Genomic DNA, 17,285 nt, shown 5'->3' on the forward strand with positions numbered 1-17,285 from the left:
TGTTGCATCATATTCCTAGCTCGCATCGTGAGCGTGTGTCCTTCAGATTTGTCTGTAGATTCCTGGTCATTTTCATGTACAATGAACTTCCCCAGGAAGCTGACTATGGTAAGGTATGACAGACAAGGATTTCTATAAGCCACTGAAAGTGAAATTGAAAATTACTGCCCTTACTCCAACAAACACGGAGGCAATAGAGAATAGTGGGAAAAAAAGGCATATGATTATGAATCTCTGTGACTTTGCTTAATTAAACCAAATCCATTGCCATCGAGTCGATTCTGACCCATAGCAACCCTACAGGACAGAGTAGAGCTGCCCCATAGAGTTTCCAGGAGTGGCTGGTGGATTCAAACTGCTGACCCTTTGCTTAGCAGCTGTATCACTTAACCACTGCACCAGGGCTCCCTTATCTGGCATTTTCTGAACAGGTCCTAGCCTCATTTAGCCACTTGTGTCAATCCTAAACTTATACAGGTCATCAATTTTTGACTGAACACATGAGTTTTAGGAACAACAGGTAGTTTTACAAAACAAGGTATTTTTTTTTATTTTTTTATTGCGCTTCAAGTGAAAGTTTACAAATCAAGTTGGACTCTCATACAAAAATTTATGAACACCTTTTTTTTTTTTTTTTTGCTATATACTCCTAATTGCTCTCCCCCTAAAGAGACAGCACACTCTTTCCCTCCACTCTCTCTTTTCGTGTCCATTCGGCCAGCTTCTGACCCTCTCTGTCCTCTCATCTTCCCCTCAGACAGGAGATGCCAACATAGTCTCATGTATCTCCTTGACCCAAGAAGCTCATTCTTCACCAGTATTATTGCCTATCCTACAGTCCAGTCCAATCCCTGTCTGAAGAGTTAGCTTTAGGAATGGTTCCTGTCTTGGGCTAACAGAAGGTCTGAGGACCATGACCTCCAGGGTCATTCTAGTCCCAGTCAGACCATTACATTAAGTCTGGTCTTCCTATGAGAATTTGGGGTCTACATCCCACTGCTCTCCTGCTCCCCTAGGGGTTCTCTGTTGTGTTCCCTGTTAGGGTAGTCATCGGCTGTAGCTGGGCATCATCTAGTTCTGGTCTCAGGCTGACGTAGTCACTGGTTTATGTGGTCCTTTCTGTCTCTTGGGCTCATAATTACTCTGTGTCTTTGGTGTTCTTCATTCTCCTTTGCTCCAGGTGGGCTGAGACCAATGGATGCATCTTAGATGGCTGCTTACTAGCGTTTAAGACCCCAGACGCCACTCTCCAAAGTGGGATGCAGAATGTTTTAATAGCTTTTATTATGCCAATTGACTTAGATGTCCCCTGAAACCATGGTCTCCAACCCCCCGCCCCTTTAACAGGGTATTTTAGTCTTCTACAAAAGGAAAGGGTACAATTCCCAAAGCCAACTCTTCATACAGCGATTGGACTGGACTATAGGACAGAAAATTATGCTGGTAAGGAGTGAACTTCCTGGATCAAGTAGACACATGAGACTATGTGGGCAGCTCCTGTATGAGGGGAGATGAGAAGGCAGAGGGAGACAGAAGCTGGCTGAATGGACACGGAAATATAGGGTGGAGGGAAGGAATGTGCTGTCTCATTAGAGGGAGAGCAACTAGCAAGGTGTATATAAATTTTTGTACGAGAGACTGACTTATTTGTAAACTTTCATTTAAAGCACAATAAAAATTTTAAAAAAAGGAAAGGGTATAAAAAAGCACATGTTATAATTAAAACCTCTTCCTAGTTCAGTCAACAGGTAACAGGTGTCTTATAAGGACAATTATTATGGTATTTCTCAGTTGACTGTAACTGAAGGTATTACACAGTGTTTAGTGGAGAGACCTAATTAAGAAAAGTTACATAAACTTAGCTATTAGAGCCATCCTTTCAAGGTGCACCTCTATTGTTGTTGTTGCTGTTAGATGCCCTTGAGTCAGTTCCCACTCATAGTGACCCTATGTACAACAGAACGAAACACTGGCCAGTTCTGCGCCACCCTCACAATCATTTTGCCTCAGCCCATTGTTGCAGCCACTGTGTCAATCCATTTCTTTGAGGGTCTTTTCCTTTTCCCTGACCCTCTACTCTACCAAGCACAATGTCCTTCTCTAGGGATTGATCCCTTCTGATAACATGTCCAAAGTATGTGAGACGAAGTCTCGCCAGTCTTGCTTCTAAGGAGCATTCTGGCTATACTTCTTCCAAAACAGATTTGTTTGTTCTTCTGCAGTCTGTGGTATATTCAATGTTCTTCACCAACACCACAGTTCAGGCACACCTTAGTCCTTAAAGTTACATCTTTGCTTTTAACACTTTAAAGAGATCTTTTGCGGCATATTTGCCCAATGCAATGTGTCGTTTGATTTCTTGACTGCTACTTCCATGCCTGTTGATTGTGGATCCAAGTAAAATGGATCCACAACTTCAATATTTTCTCTGTTTATCATGATGTTGCCTATTGGTGCAGTTGAGAGGATTTTTGTTTTCTTCATGTTGAGGTGTAATCCACTCTGAAGGATGTGGTCTTTGATCTTCATCAAGTGCTTCAAGTCCTCTTCACTTTCAGCAAACGAAGCTGTGTAATCTGCATATCCCAGGTTGTTAATGAGTCTTCCTCCAATCCTGATGCCATGTTCTTCTTTATATAGTCCAGCTTCTCAGATTATTTGCTCAGCATATGGATTGAATAAGTATGGAGAAAGGATACAACCCCAACGTACACCTTTCCTGACTTTAAACCATACACTATCCCCTTGTTCTGTTTGAATGACTGCCTCTTGATCTATATGCAGGTTCCTCAAGAGCCCAGTTAAGTGTTCTGAAATGCCCATTCTTTGCAATGTTATTCATAACGTGTTATTATCCACACAGTCAAATGCCTTTGCATCGTCAATAAAACACAGGTAAACATCTTCTGAGACCAGACTTGCTGGCCTGACAAGACTGGAGAAACCCTGAGAGTATGGCCCCCGGACACCCTTTCAGCTCAATAATGAAGTCACTCCTGAGGTTTACCCTTCGGCCAAAGATTGGACGGGCCCATAAAATAAAAAGAGACTACAGGGGCACACCAGCCCAGGGGCAGGGACTAGGAGGCAGGAGGGAACAGGAAAGCTAGTAACAGGGAACCCAAGGTTGAGAAGGGAGAGTGTTGATATGTTGTGGCGTTGTTAACCAATGTCATAGAACAATGTGTGTACTGACTGTTTAATGAGAAGCTAGTTTGTTCTGTGAAACTTCATCTAAAGTACAATAAACAAACAAACAAACAAAAAAATCTTTCTGGCATTCTCTTCTTTCAGCCATGATCCATCTGACATCAGTAATGATATCCATTGTTCCACACCCTCTTTTGAACCCAGCTTGAATTTCTAGCAGTTCTCTATTGTCAGTCTAAGAAAAAAGCTGTAAACAGTCACACATGACAAAGGTTCAAGGGAAAAAGTAGTTTGTGTTTTATTAAAAAGGGCCTCCAGAGAGTTGGTGGAAAGCTACAACTTCCATTTTGCAAACACTGTTAACCTAAGTGAAGTTGTTGCTCATTGTCTCTTTTCCCTCTTTATGCCTCTGTACACCTAGTCACTGGCTTTTCTATGTAAAGAATTTAACCAGTCTTGAAGTAGAAGAACCATAAACTAGTATTGAATGCTTGAATTATTTTCAAGGAAATCATTTTTGGAATGAACACACTATAAAAAGAAACCTGTTTCTTTAAGAAATGGGACACAGCTTTTTTATATGCATTAATCATATATGCATTAATTATATATGCATTGCCCACTATGAGTGCCACTGACTAGAAAACACTACATATGTTGCATATATATGTATATATATATAATTGTTTTCAATCCAAGTCATATAGTCAGCTTCTTTAAAATTAACTAAACATTTGCTCTCACTATGGTAATCACAGTATAATCAATTTTACTAAACAACACTTAGAAAATATGAACATGCATTTAAAAATATCTTTTGAAATAGTTGAAATGTATGGCAGTTTAAAAATAGAAGGAATAAACCAACTGAGAACACATATTGGTAAACAGACCTAATATCAATTACACATCTGAAAGACAGATTTTGGCTATTGAAAGACTTGTAGTAAAAAGACTGGTTTACATGAACACTGGTCCCTGAAAAGAAATTTTTAATAGCTGAGATTTCTCCTGCACATGCCTCTAGATGGTATCGTGGGCACACAGAATTGCTGCTTGGGCTGTAGCAGACTGGAGAAAAACAGACAATAGCACATGTGTAACATAGCAATTAAAACACCTGCAGAAGGTTCCAACCCACGACTCACCTGTGTGCAGTAGGAGAAAGGTTTTCGGCAGGCTGGGTTACACTGCCGGATAGCAGCAGGGCGTGCCTGAGGGGGGCAGCCTCCTACAAAGCAAATCCCATCATCAGTTGTAGCTTTCTCTACGATAAATATTTTTAAACCTTGCTGGGTTTTTTTTTTCTTGTTCTTCTTCTCTGATACTGGCCACTTTGTAGCAGTATTATCTTTTTTAAATTCCCTGCCAACAGTGTGGACCAACCCCATGTCATTGATTACCCCCAGATGTATTGTTTGAGACGGGAGGCTCTAACACAGGACGCTTAGAGTGTGGCGTTTACACCTGCTCGTTAGCCATATGACTCTATCATATGGCTGTACTTGAAGCCATAGTGTACAAGTGCCAGGATCAGTAGAATAACTGATGAAACCTCAATTTAAGTTCTGGGGCAGAAAACATATCTGCTCCAATACTCATTTGATGTATGTTTCTCTATAGCTCCCAAATACCCCAACTAGGGCTGATTCCAATACTCAAATGTCAAGAGAACGCCGCTAATCAATTCACAGGATCACAATATCAAACACTTTGTATGTTGGTAACATTCTTAATGTATATTAACCAGAATACACACACATACACACACAGAGTCACAAAAAGATAGGCACACACATTTTTAAGACCAAATATGTAAGCTCTAGGAGAAGCAAATATCTGAAAGAGTATGTATAGGTGCTCAGTATTTTTGAATAAATAGATGGGAAAATGTATGTCTCCATAATTAGAAAATCATCTAAATACTGGTCTTACCTTCCTGGATTTGCAATGCTAGAGACATGGGAAACGGCTTAGGAGCAACCTAGGCTCAGAACTTAGTATGGTGGAGCAGTATTTAAACTGTATTTATATAGTATTGGTTACATGTCTGGGGCCCTGGTGGTGCAGTAGTTAAGAGCTTAGCACTAACCAAAAGGTTGGCTGCTCGAATCCATCAGCCACTCCTTGGAAACCCCATGGGGCAGTTCTACTCTGTTCTGCAGGGTCACTATGAGTTGGAATAGACTCGACGGCAACAAGTTTTTTTTTGGGGGGGGGTTATATTTACAGACCAGTACTACGTACAATATTATAATTGTCAACTAGTTATAGTTTGTAATTACGTAGCTAGCAAAAAACTTTGGTCCTAAGGCAGAGTAAGGGCAGTGAGACCTGCATTCCCTCTGGAATAAAGCAGCTTCACTGTCATCATTACCTCAAAAATGAAACAAATAATCCACACAAACAGAAAATCAATCCCCCCTAACTTTTAACCCAGAATTAGCACCTAGGTGTGAAATTGACGGTATAGGTATTAATGTGTCAGTAACCACACAGGCCCATTGCTACAAATTATTTTGAGAGGGGTGTTTTCCACTCTTCAAACTTGTGATCTCTAAAGTAAAATGTATGCACCCCTAGAGGGGGATCTCTTGGGAACTGGGAAGAAAATATTAGAACTTCTGTAGTTTATTAAATACTTCTGTTTAAATTTTAAGAAGAGAGCTAAGTTTTAATAATATTTAGTAGATGCACTGATATTGGAGACCTGAGCTCATTCGTCAGACGACCGTGGCTATAGCTTAGTATCTAAGTGCACGACACAGGCCGAGGAAAAGGTCCATGCAGAGAATCTGCTCGGGGCACCAGCTAGTTTCTTCTTGGCATACTGCAGAGTAGGACGTTTTCTGGGTTTCTGGCGAGGCAGGTTTATAGGCTGTCTGGTTCTAACAACAACAACAACTCACAAAATGGGCAAGTAGCTAAATATATTATTGTAAATGGTTTACAGGGAACACTTAGAATCCAGGAACAAGGAACAGAGCTGACAATTCTTCTATTCCTATAGGCACTTCTTCCACCCCTAGGATAAGCTCTTAATCAGTCGCAGTACCATGCAAAAACAAAGACTTAAATCTACGCTAATAAAAAGGCATAAAAAGAAAAAGCTTTAAACTTTAAAATTAGTGAAAAGGCCATTTATTCAATTACATGGCAGTAACCGTCATGAATGAGGAAACTTTCCCTCAGTCTATACTGTGTATGTAGATAGTAATAATCATGATTAGCAAAATATTCAAAAACTAAGCTTCCAGCATGTGCATACAAGCTTCCATAATTTATAGCAAAAAGTTTTTGCACTAATAACAAATATACCTGTTACCCATTGTCATCGAGTCAGATCCAACTTATAGCGGCCCTATAGGAAGGACGGGGTAGAACTGCCCCATAGGGTTCCAAGGAGTAGTTGGTGGATTTGAACTGCCGACCTTTTGGATAGCAGCCATAGCTCTTAACCGCAGTGCCACCAGGGCTCAATAACAAATATGGTGATATTTTAATTAAAAAAATGCCCTTTATCAATTCTTTTAATTTAAATTTACATGTAGGCTTTAGAAGTTAGCACAGTAGTGTAGGAATACAATGTGTTGAGGTGTATTATCAAAAAGTTTTTACTGATAAGATACCTGATTTAAAATTTTAGTGACCATTGTCTTTTTCATTTGTCTCAGATCATGATTTTTAAGGAAATTTTATTGTGTTTTGGTGTCTTTCTTTATTTAACTCGTCTGATATATTATGAATCTTGAAATAATTGTTTGCTTTCCAAGATGCAAAGATCTAATGACAGTTTGCCATGAAGATTATCAAAGACCACCCACCCACTCATCCTTTGCTTATAATTTGTAAGCTAATTCTCACAAATAGCAATACTCAGAGAACTTTCTGAAGTGCCTACATGAGTCTTATGAAGGAATACCTGTGACGTTAATGCCATCTGAACGTTGGCACCACACAGTTCGCTCATTATTGTTCCAAAGACTTGTTTTCCACGTGTAGTGATAACACTTGCCTCCTGCAAGGAAATGATATGACACTATTTCTATTACATCGCAAAAAAAAAAAATTAATCTACCAGGGGCAAAAGAACTGAAAAGTGCTCTTGGTACCTGTACAAGGGCGTGTTTCTAGAGCCTGCTGGGGGCAGCTGTGTTGGTTCTCAAAAGACTGAATTATAAATGTCCGTGACCTAGATTGGCGGCCCATAGACTCAAAGCTTCTTCCATCGATGCAGGTTAATTCACACGTGCTCCACTCTGACCACTGAGTTAAATGGCAGTCTCCTGGATGGTGGTGCAACGAAGGGGAGGGAAAACAGCATTGAAACAAGACTTGGCAACATTTCCACGGACAGAATTCACACAGAGATTGTGATTGTGGTGCAGTGATATAGGCAGGTTTCAGACACTAGACATTCTATTTTAACCAATTTCCCTATTAGAAGGCACTAAGAATGCTACAGTAATTTATGATTCAATTGTCTTTAAAAAGACAGTACCCAAAACTAGATCTAGACTGCAGTCATGTCTAGGGAATACTATGTGTCTGCCAGTGAGAATAACATTTTTTAAAGGGAGAGGTAAAGATTATAGTAACCCAGTTTTCAAAGATCAGCGTAACAATGGATGTTCACAGAAACCACATAAAAGAGAATAAGTAGGTCATCAAAATGAAGTATCTTTTGGCCTAAAGAATATTTAATACTTTAAATACATACATACATATATGTGTGTATATATATAAACACACATGTAAATATATATGTTTATGTATTTATATCTGTGTATATGTGTGTGTACATGCACACCAAATTATAAGGATATATTAGCCACATTAAACCTATGCTATATTTTTTTATATAGATTAAATTGTGTTAGAATTAACAACAATGACAAAAAACTCATACATTTTATGTAACCTTCACATTTACAGAGAACTTTACTATTTACAGAGTGTTTTCACAAACGCATGACCTTACTTTTTCCCACACGCCATCATCTAGGCATTTATCTACCCATGGATTCAGCCACCATATTTTTGAGTGCTGGCCAGTGTGTAGGTACTGACAGGGCAGGTAATGCCAACGTATTTTCTAGATGAAGAAAGCATTACTTAAAGGGGCTAGACTATATGCCCAAGGTAAAACACCAGTGAAGTGGTAGAGACAAGGTTCTAACTTAGGTCTTCAGTCTCTAATGTTTTTTTTTTTTCTCTTGCACGCTCTGTCTCCATTGAAGCAGTAGGTATATTCCAAAGTGATAACCACAATTAAACATGAATTAAAGTTAATTAAGAGATGAGATTGAGCTTCTCCAGAATAAAGATAACTCGGAAAAAATAATAAGGGGACCACATGGAAGGTACTTCCAGTTGTCAGAGTTGTATACCTGGGCAAGGCACAGAACACAGCTGCTTCATGATGCTGTCTTGAAAGGGCATTTCTCCACACAATGCATCATCTACACGTAGCGGTGTGTGAGAGATTGAACCATTGTGGACCACACAGGAAAGGCTGCGGACCTGGACTCCTTCACCACAGTCTCCACCCTGTAAGAGTCCAAGGATGCTCTCAGAATTACCCAAATAATTAGCATCTCATAGTTTTGGCTCCTGTCATGGACTGAACTGTGTCCCCCCAAAATATCTGTCAACTTGGCTAAGTCATGATTCCCAGTATTGTGTGACTATCTACCATTTTGTCATCTTATGTGATCTTCTTCTGTATTGTACACCCTACCACTATGATGTTAATGAGATGGGATTAGTGGCAGTTATGTTAATGAGGCAGAACTTAATCTACAAGATTGGGTTGTGTTTTGAGCCGATCTCTTTTGAGATATAAAAGAGAAACTAGCAGAGAGACAAGGGTCCTCACACCACCAAGAAAGTAGTGCCAGGAGTATAGCCTGTCGTTTGGACCTGGGTTTCCTGCATGGAGAAGCTTCTAGCCAGGGGAAGATTGATGACAAGGACCTTCCTCCAGAGCCGACAGAGAGAGAAAGCCTTCCCCTGGAGCTGATGCCCTGAATTTGGACTTGTAGCCTACTAGACTGTGAGAGTATAAATTTCTCTTTGTTAAGAAACCTGCTTGTGGTATTTCTGTTATAGCAGCACTAGATAACTAAGACAGCTCCCGGCACCACTTGGCCAAGTTGTATACTTAGGCAGCTTCTTCCTCTAGGAAGGCAGTTATCTCTCAATGTTTGACAACAAGGCAGCACCCAGCAACACTTGTTGCTGGCCAGAGCTGATGGAGAAGCTAAGATAGAAATGCAAATTTATGTAATCAGGTTTATGTACTCAGAACATGACGATTCATTCTGGAACTCAGCCAGGATTGACTAAAAATAAAAAATACATGTTTGTCTAGCTGTACATGATAAAATGGGCTAAACCATAATAAATCCCCAAGAGAGCATGTACAGCCATAGGGCAAAAATTTCTCTTTTACTTTGCTTGTTTTTCTTTTGTAGAGAATTCAGTGCTTTCTCATATAGGTTAGGTTAGGGTTCCCAGTAAAACACTGTTTTCCTATATTGCCACAAGAAGTTGTTTTCCCAGCATGTCTTTTGTGCTGACTAATGCTCACTGAAGAGATTTCATACAAATCCCAAACTCAGTTCTAAGATTAGTCTGGGCAATTAGGAAATTCTTTAAACAGTGCTTCACAGAAACGGAGTCTTAGAATTGGGAGAGCTCTTAGTGATTATCTGTTCCAGCCATCTGTGTGATGAAAGATTTCCTTCTATAATATTTTTGGCAGACACTCATGAGTATTTTCCCCTGAATTTTAGCCAGGTACTCAGACATCAAAAAGAAATCTATTGGATAGTTGGATAACTTTAGCTGATGGCCTCTGTTTTAGCATAGATGCCTTAGAAAACAGAGACTACGGCAAAGCTTTTATACAAAAAGGTGCAATTTCAGGGTGGCAAGAGTGAGGATAAAAAAGAACTGAAGCAGGAAAGGAGGGGAAGCAAATATAAGGTAGCGTGTCACCAACTTGGCCTCAACCTCACAAGTAAACACAACTGGTTGCTTGGTCACACACAACATCTTCCAGACAGGCCATGTGGTATCAGACGCCTTAGAACTATTCATGAGGAGGGAAGTGGGGGAAGAAAGGAGAGCCACTGTTATGCCAGCTCCTGCTGAGATAACGTTCCCATTGATCAGTGTTCATCCCGTGGAGTATTAACTCCCATGTATTTTACAAGTTGTGTTACTCAGCTTCCACTAAATCCAGAAGTTGGTGGAAGAGTCAGAGCCTTTATGACTACTGCTGCTATGGCTGCCCAGAGAAAGACAGAGACAGGCATGCTACACCCATTATTAGGAGACAGTCCCGCAACTCTTCGCTGGGAAACTGGAATTCATCTCCTTATCCCTTCTCCTCTGAGAACCCAAAAACTGCATTGCCTAGACCTTGGAGCTATTGTGGCTCTTGCAGAAGCAGCAGTGATGAAGGGTAAGATGGTCCACTGAAGCAGCAGTGACAGTGATCCAGGGCACAGAGGAGGTGATCTCTGGAATGAGGACCTGCTGAGAACCAACCAGCCAAGGTGTGATGCCAGTGGCTGCTGGGTGTCATGTGCATGTCACGAATAGGCTGCTGGAGGGGCAGGGTGGCAAAGAAGAGCTTCTGAGAAAGGTTCTTGATACAGAGAAAGATGTGACCCAAAGACATGTTGGCAGAAAAGAAAAGGTGCAACTTGTAGGAGCCCAAGCTGTAGTAACTTCAAGCTTACAGAATCTGAGGAGACACATAACTTTGCCAATATTTCATACTTGCTCTAATCATTTCTAGGGATGTTAAATTGCCAAAACAACAACAACAATAACAAATGTATGCTGACTTTGAACCTTAATGAAATTTTATGGAGATAAATAGGGGTGCAAAATCTATTTATAGTAGATTCATTTAAAGCCAATACTCTAGTCAATGTTTACTTCCAAAGTGAAAAATAATCAGTGTAAACTGAATCTAATTTTTCAGGAAGAATTTCCTTATTCTACATGACCTTCTTCCAGATGATGGATGCATTGCAGATTTGTCTAGGTCTGGGCTTTGCTGTAGAGGATCAGACTTTGTGTACTTGGAGGGAAAAGGCTGGGGATGCTGGAGCATATGTGAAATCTGAAATTATTGATATCTGAAACCCCAGGTAACAGAAAACTTGAGTGATTATACTTTTGCTTGACACTCCACAATACTGTGTGTGAAGAAATGACAGGAAGCAAGCCTATAGCAGGGATCAATTTTAAGAACAAGATAAACAACAGTAGGCTCCATATTCAACCTTGATCTGTTACAACTTTGACAACAACAGTTTCAATATGAAGAGAAATCAGTATCAGAATGATAATTTCATTCATCAAGCAAGCATTCATTCATCCACACTCACAAGACTCTATACACTAGGGCTCGAAGAGAGACCCAGGCTTCTTAGTAATATTGTGAACAGGCAAGATTCTCTTGCTAATTCTCCACTGTCCAGATAATTAATGGAGGTTTTGTATACACTGAATCAGCATCTCCAACGCTGTGGCTAGGCAGATGGTACTAATAGTCATAATCACAGTTTTAATCAAAATTATAATAGCAACTGCAGTTGATTGAGCTCTTACTTAATGTCAGGCACTATGTTAAGCACTTTATATGAATTATCTAATCCCTACTAAAACATCCCAGCAAAATAGGTACTATTGCTACCCATGATGTTATGGATTGAATTGTATCCCCCAAAAATATATACTGTAAATTCTAACCTCTATGCCTGTGGTAATAAGACCATTTGGGAATGGGTTCTTTGTTATGTTAATGAGGCAGGATTGCTGTAGGGTATATTTTGAGTCAGTCAATCTCTTTTGAGATAGAAAAGAGATTAAACAAGCAAGCTGGGAAGCAGAGACAGGGGAAGAGAGATGCCAAGCCACATGAACATCGCCTAGGAGCAGAAGCTCAAAGGAGACAAGGACCTTCCCCGAGAGCTGACAGAGACAGAAAGCCTTCCCCTATAGCCAGCACTCTGAATTCCGACTTTTAGCCTCCTAAACTGTGAGAAAATAAATTTCTGTTTGTTAAAGCCATCTACTTGTGGTATTTCTGTTATAGCAGCATTAGATAACTAAGACACAGGACATACATGCCTACACCCACTTCTCATTTATCAACAGGGTTAGATCCCAAAGACCAGGTCCTTATGTGAAAAACAGCATTATGTGAAATATTCTCAATTTCCTGCCCAGGTCTCTCCTCTTCCCAGGCCCACCCTTTCCCAGTTGGGTGTCTGCGGCCCTCTGTACCTGGGGCGGCCATAGGCTCGCCCTCACTCTGGTTGCTAGAATCCAAATCCATGCTACAGGCTGCTGGTGGGCGTCCTCACTCTCCCAGTGTCCCACCTCGGCCCCGAGGTGCACTCAGTGTGGGAAGAGGGGTGGCAAGGTCCAGGCAGTGCGCAGCAGCCTTGGCAGGTGGCAGCTCCTCAGAGGCTAGTCTTGGACACCCACCAGCAGGTGCTTGTATCCAAGGAGAGAACAGGGAGGAGGGAGAGGAGATGCAAACTGGGAGGAGCTGGAGCAGCAGGCATCTTTTGAGTTCCAGGCTGGGGTTGGATACCCCGGGGGGCACTGATGCTCCTCCCTCTGCTTGCCCTGGAGAAGCTGTGGGTGGTTAGGGAGTGTAGATTTGTGGAAGAGTGGGGGGTGTGGGGGCGTTAATGCACAAAATAGTACCAATAGTAAATTTTTTTACTGTTGTGGTAAATGGTCAATGTGGTATAACGAGATAGTCAATAAGTGAGGAATAGGTGTGTGTATATATATATATATATATATATATATATATATATATATATATATGTATATGTACCCAGAAAAACCTAGTGCCGTCATATGAAAACAGGCTTGAAGAGTTTAGAAACTTTGGATATGTTATCAGGAGGAATCGGTCCCTACAAAAGGACGTGATGCTTGGTAAAGTAGAGGGCCATTCAAAAAGAGGAAGACCCTCAACAAGGTGGATTGACACACTGGCTACAGCAAGGGGCTCAAGCATAACAACGATCATGAGGATGGCACAGGACCGGGCAGTGTTTCGTTCTGTTGTACATAAGGTCCCCATGAGTTGAAACTGACTTGACTGCACCTAATAACAACAATAACAAGGAACTGATAAATCCTTGACTGAAATTAGCACAGCTAGACTCCAGAAAGTGGTCCCTGGGTAGCACAAATCGTTAAGCACTTGATGACTAGCCAAAAGTTTGGCAGTTTGAACCCACTCACAGGCACCTTGGAAGACAGGCCTGGAGACCTGCTTCTGAAAGGTGACAGCCTTGAAAACACTATGTAGTAGTTCTACTCTGCACAGATAGGGTCGCCATGAGTTGGAAATGACTCAATGGCAAATAACAGACTCTAGAACCTGAGTTAAACCATATAAAATAAAACAGATTTATCAACATATGTGTGTATACATGTTATCAGCAGGGAAACTTGGAAAGAGTGAGGAAACACTGAAAAGAGAAACGGTGCCTGCGGATGAACATTTCCTCTTCCCAATATCTTTCCACATCTGATCATAGCAGAACTGGCGCATCTGTTGTACCCTGTCCAAGTTTCTCTTATTATGATTGGATATTTCTTGGTTTTTGTTATTATACTTTAGATGAAGGTTTACAGAACAAACTAGCTTCTCATTAAACAATTAGTGCATATACTGTTTTGTGACAATGGTTGCCAACACCACAACATGTCAACACTCTCCCTTCTCGACCCTGGGTTCCCCATTACCAGCTTTCCTGTCCCCTCCTGCCTTCTCATCCTTGCCCTTGGGCTGGTGTGCCCATTCAGTCTCACATTGTTTTATGGGCCTGTATAATCTTTGGCTGAAGGGTAAACCTCAGGAGTGACTTCATTACTGAACTAGAAGGGTGTCTGGGGGCCATACTCTCAGGGTTTCTTCAGTCTCTGTCAGACCAGTAAGTCTGGACTGTTTTTTTTTTTTTTTGTAATTGGATATGTCTTGATGGCATTCAACCTCTTAAATGTATAGGATCATCATCCCCCGCTCAGCAAATGGGTTCCCAACCTGCATTTGGTGGGTTAAAACATGATATATCCAAAGAAAGACAGAAATGCAGCTATGAGAGAAATGGTGATCTTCGTTTGTGTGCAAATACCCAGGTGTATTTTGATCAGCAATTAAAAAAAACTGAGGTTACATACAAATTTAAGAAAAGGCAATTTATTGAAAAGACATTGTGTTATCTCACAGTGTTACCAATTAGGCAGCAGGGATAGTAAGAATGCAGCTCCACCTCAGGGAAAACTCAACCCAAATATCATCCAGATTTGCCTTCTCATTTACCTGTTTTTCTTTGTGTGTCGCCTTCGTTGCTGTCTCTTGCTTCTGACTGACTTTATCCACAAGGTGGGAAAACCTGGCAGCTAAGTATTCCTGATTGCAGTATCATCAAACGGTTTCAATTCCATTCCAAATTGTTGGGGAGTAATGCTGACTGGCCTGCTTGGATAAAGTATCTATCTCAAAATAATTAACCACAATCATGTTGTTTTTTGAGGGCTTTGCCTGGATTAAGGCTAATTCCAGAGTTTGCTCCTGACTGGAAGTTTCGGTGAGTGGGACTAACTCGATCTAGAAATCTGAGGCAGTTCTGAAATTTCTGGAGGCACAAACTGGTCACCTCCTCTTGTCGTCTCCAAACCTGGTTATCTCAAATAGATAGTACTACCTCCCACCCACCACCAGCACCACTACAGAGAATGGTCACAACCCACCACTCTTGCTCTGTGGCTCTAGCGAGAGTGTACTATGTGAGAGTAAAATGAAATATTACATTTAGCATTTTCTCAAAATGTTCCTATGGGACAAGTTAGCTGCCATGAATACCAAAAGAGGCCCCTGACACCTACAAAGATAAAAGGCAATGTCCAAAAGAATAAGTTACCACAACACTTGTATGTCTAGTAAGACTTGGAACATGGAGTTTGTCCATCCTCCATCTCTCCTTCCTCCCTTCTCTTCTTCCCAACTTTCTTTATTTTCCTTTAGCCTGTAATGGGCTCCTGAATCATTTGAACTTCTTGTCTCTATTCTGTCAACAGTCATCAGAGCTATAAGGAGAAATATTCCTTCCATATTTGATACTTGTACGTGATTCCAAGCAGCATTTAAAAACCGCTAAAGACCTAGGACAGGGAACCCTGGTGGTGTAGTGGTTAAGTGCTACGGCTGCTAACCAAAGGGTCAGCAGTTTGAATCCGCCAGGCGCTCCTTGGAAACTCTATGGGGCAGTTCTACTCTGTCCCATAGAGTCACCGTGAGTCGGAATCGACTCGACCGTACTGGGTTTGGTTTTTTTGGTTTTGGTTTAAAGACCTAGGAAAGAAGACTTTGGACTAGGAGACAAAGTGTTCATAGATAAAGCTACTATGTTACTATTGAATTAGTTAATTAGCATGGTTGCCTTATTTTCTGTCAAAAGGAGACTGAACAAATATACCACACTTTTCCCTCCACTGGGACTTATTAAAACACATGGGCATTTAACTTTTGCAAGATAACAATCCTGCATTACAATGTCATCCTGACAGGGACACTAAATCTCTATGAGAATACGCTCTAGGTTTTTAATACACAATCAAAATTATCATTGCCTAATTAAAACATGTTTGAAAGGAAGTGAAGGATAAACTAGTAAAATAGGAAAACAAGGAAAATCAATGTGCTTTTCCTCAAGCAAGAAGCCAGAGAGAAAATGCAGTAGAGGTTCTTTGCTGATCTAGCAAAAGCTCTGGGTACGTGATATATTACAATGTGGCTAAGCATTTCTATTTCAGGCCAATAAAAAAGTAACCATTGAGGAAAATGTAGTAACCTTGGTTCATGTAATACCGTTAAAATATAACTTTCATATACTTTTGCTTTTCTGCCGATATGCAAGATTTCGGCTAAGCCTAAAAGTGCCTCTTTGAAAAATAAAATCTAGAGCAAGCAGTGCATTTCCCAGCATCAGAGGGTTACCTAATTAAATAATACTTTGATATTTCCAATGAGCCAAGGAAATAACAGAATTCTTGAAGATGCCAGAGAGATTAAAATTTCCACGACCTGGCTTATTATAATCAGAGCCTCGTGAATGGCTATTTCTTTTCCTAGCAGTAGGAGGCTCTGCAGTAGGTTAAGTCACTTGGTTGTATTTTCCCGTGTTCCTCATTGCATTAAAAATACATTGTGCCAGCCCCCTGCAGCTGTGAAATTTATTCCATCAGCGCATATGTTTGACCAGACGAGTGCTTTTGACAAACTGAAAAACATTTCTCTGTCATTCACGTGACCTACCTCCAAATTACATGCGGACCAGTTTCCAAGGACCCAGGTGTAGCAGGGGGTCACCGGGCAGGTTTTCTGCTGGGTAAGCTCTGTGGGGCATGGCCGTCCTTCTCCGTGGGTGGGCATATTGATAAATCGAGTCCTGCTCATTCGACCTAAAATGATAAGGTAGCTGTCAGCTGTTTGGTTAGAGTTTGGCTTGAGAAGAGAATTGAAGGATAGAATGTTGCTTTACACCAGTAGGTCTTCAGTAGAATACACTGAACTCTGTCCTGTCCACCTTTCAGCTTTTCTGCCATTTTAATTTAGGTTTCTATGAAAAGACACAGGCTATCTACGTCTATGGAAACCCTGGTGGTATAGTAGTAAGAGCTACAGCTGCTAACCAAAAGGTTGGCAGTTCAAATCCACCAGGAGCTGCTTAGAAACCCTATGGGGCAGTTCTACTCTGTCCTATAGGGTTGCTATGAATCGGAATTGACTCGATGGCAACATTTTTTTTTTTTTTTTTGGTTTTATTTAGGTCTGCATAATTTTAAAGAGCCTCAAATTCTGTCTTCTACTTCTTTAGTCTTCAGATGTCTAAACTCTGTATTGTTGCCAAATAGATTGTACCTGTAAACTCTCAGTAGAATGTTAATTCATTTAACAAATATTTATTTATTAAGCATGATCCAGGCCACTACCCATCTGTCAGTTTGGCATACTATAGCGACTTGCATGTTGCTCTGATGCTGGAAGCTATGCCACAAATATTTCACATACCAGCAGGGTC

General features: G+C 40.8%; 1 protein-coding gene across 1 annotated transcript in view; it reads right to left on the minus strand.

Annotated features, from left to right (window-relative positions):
- THSD7B (thrombospondin type 1 domain containing 7B) overlaps positions 1-17,285 on the minus strand; it is an 826,015-nt gene that overhangs the window by 13,709 nt on the left and 795,021 nt on the right. Inside the window, exons 20-24 of the mRNA XM_023542986.2 lie at positions 16,520-16,665; positions 8,541-8,700; positions 7,263-7,436; positions 7,073-7,168; positions 4,299-4,381 (exon numbers count right to left, since the gene is read on the minus strand). Coding sequence (XP_023398754.2) covers positions 4,299-4,381; positions 7,073-7,168; positions 7,263-7,436; positions 8,541-8,700; positions 16,520-16,665 — 659 coding nt within the window. The remainder of the gene's footprint in view (positions 1-4,298; positions 4,382-7,072; positions 7,169-7,262; positions 7,437-8,540; positions 8,701-16,519; positions 16,666-17,285) is intronic.

Source organism: Loxodonta africana, chromosome 6, assembly GCF_030014295.1.
Source record: "Loxodonta africana isolate mLoxAfr1 chromosome 6, mLoxAfr1.hap2, whole genome shotgun sequence".
NCBI classification, from domain to species: Eukaryota; Metazoa; Chordata; class Mammalia; order Proboscidea; family Elephantidae; genus Loxodonta; species Loxodonta africana.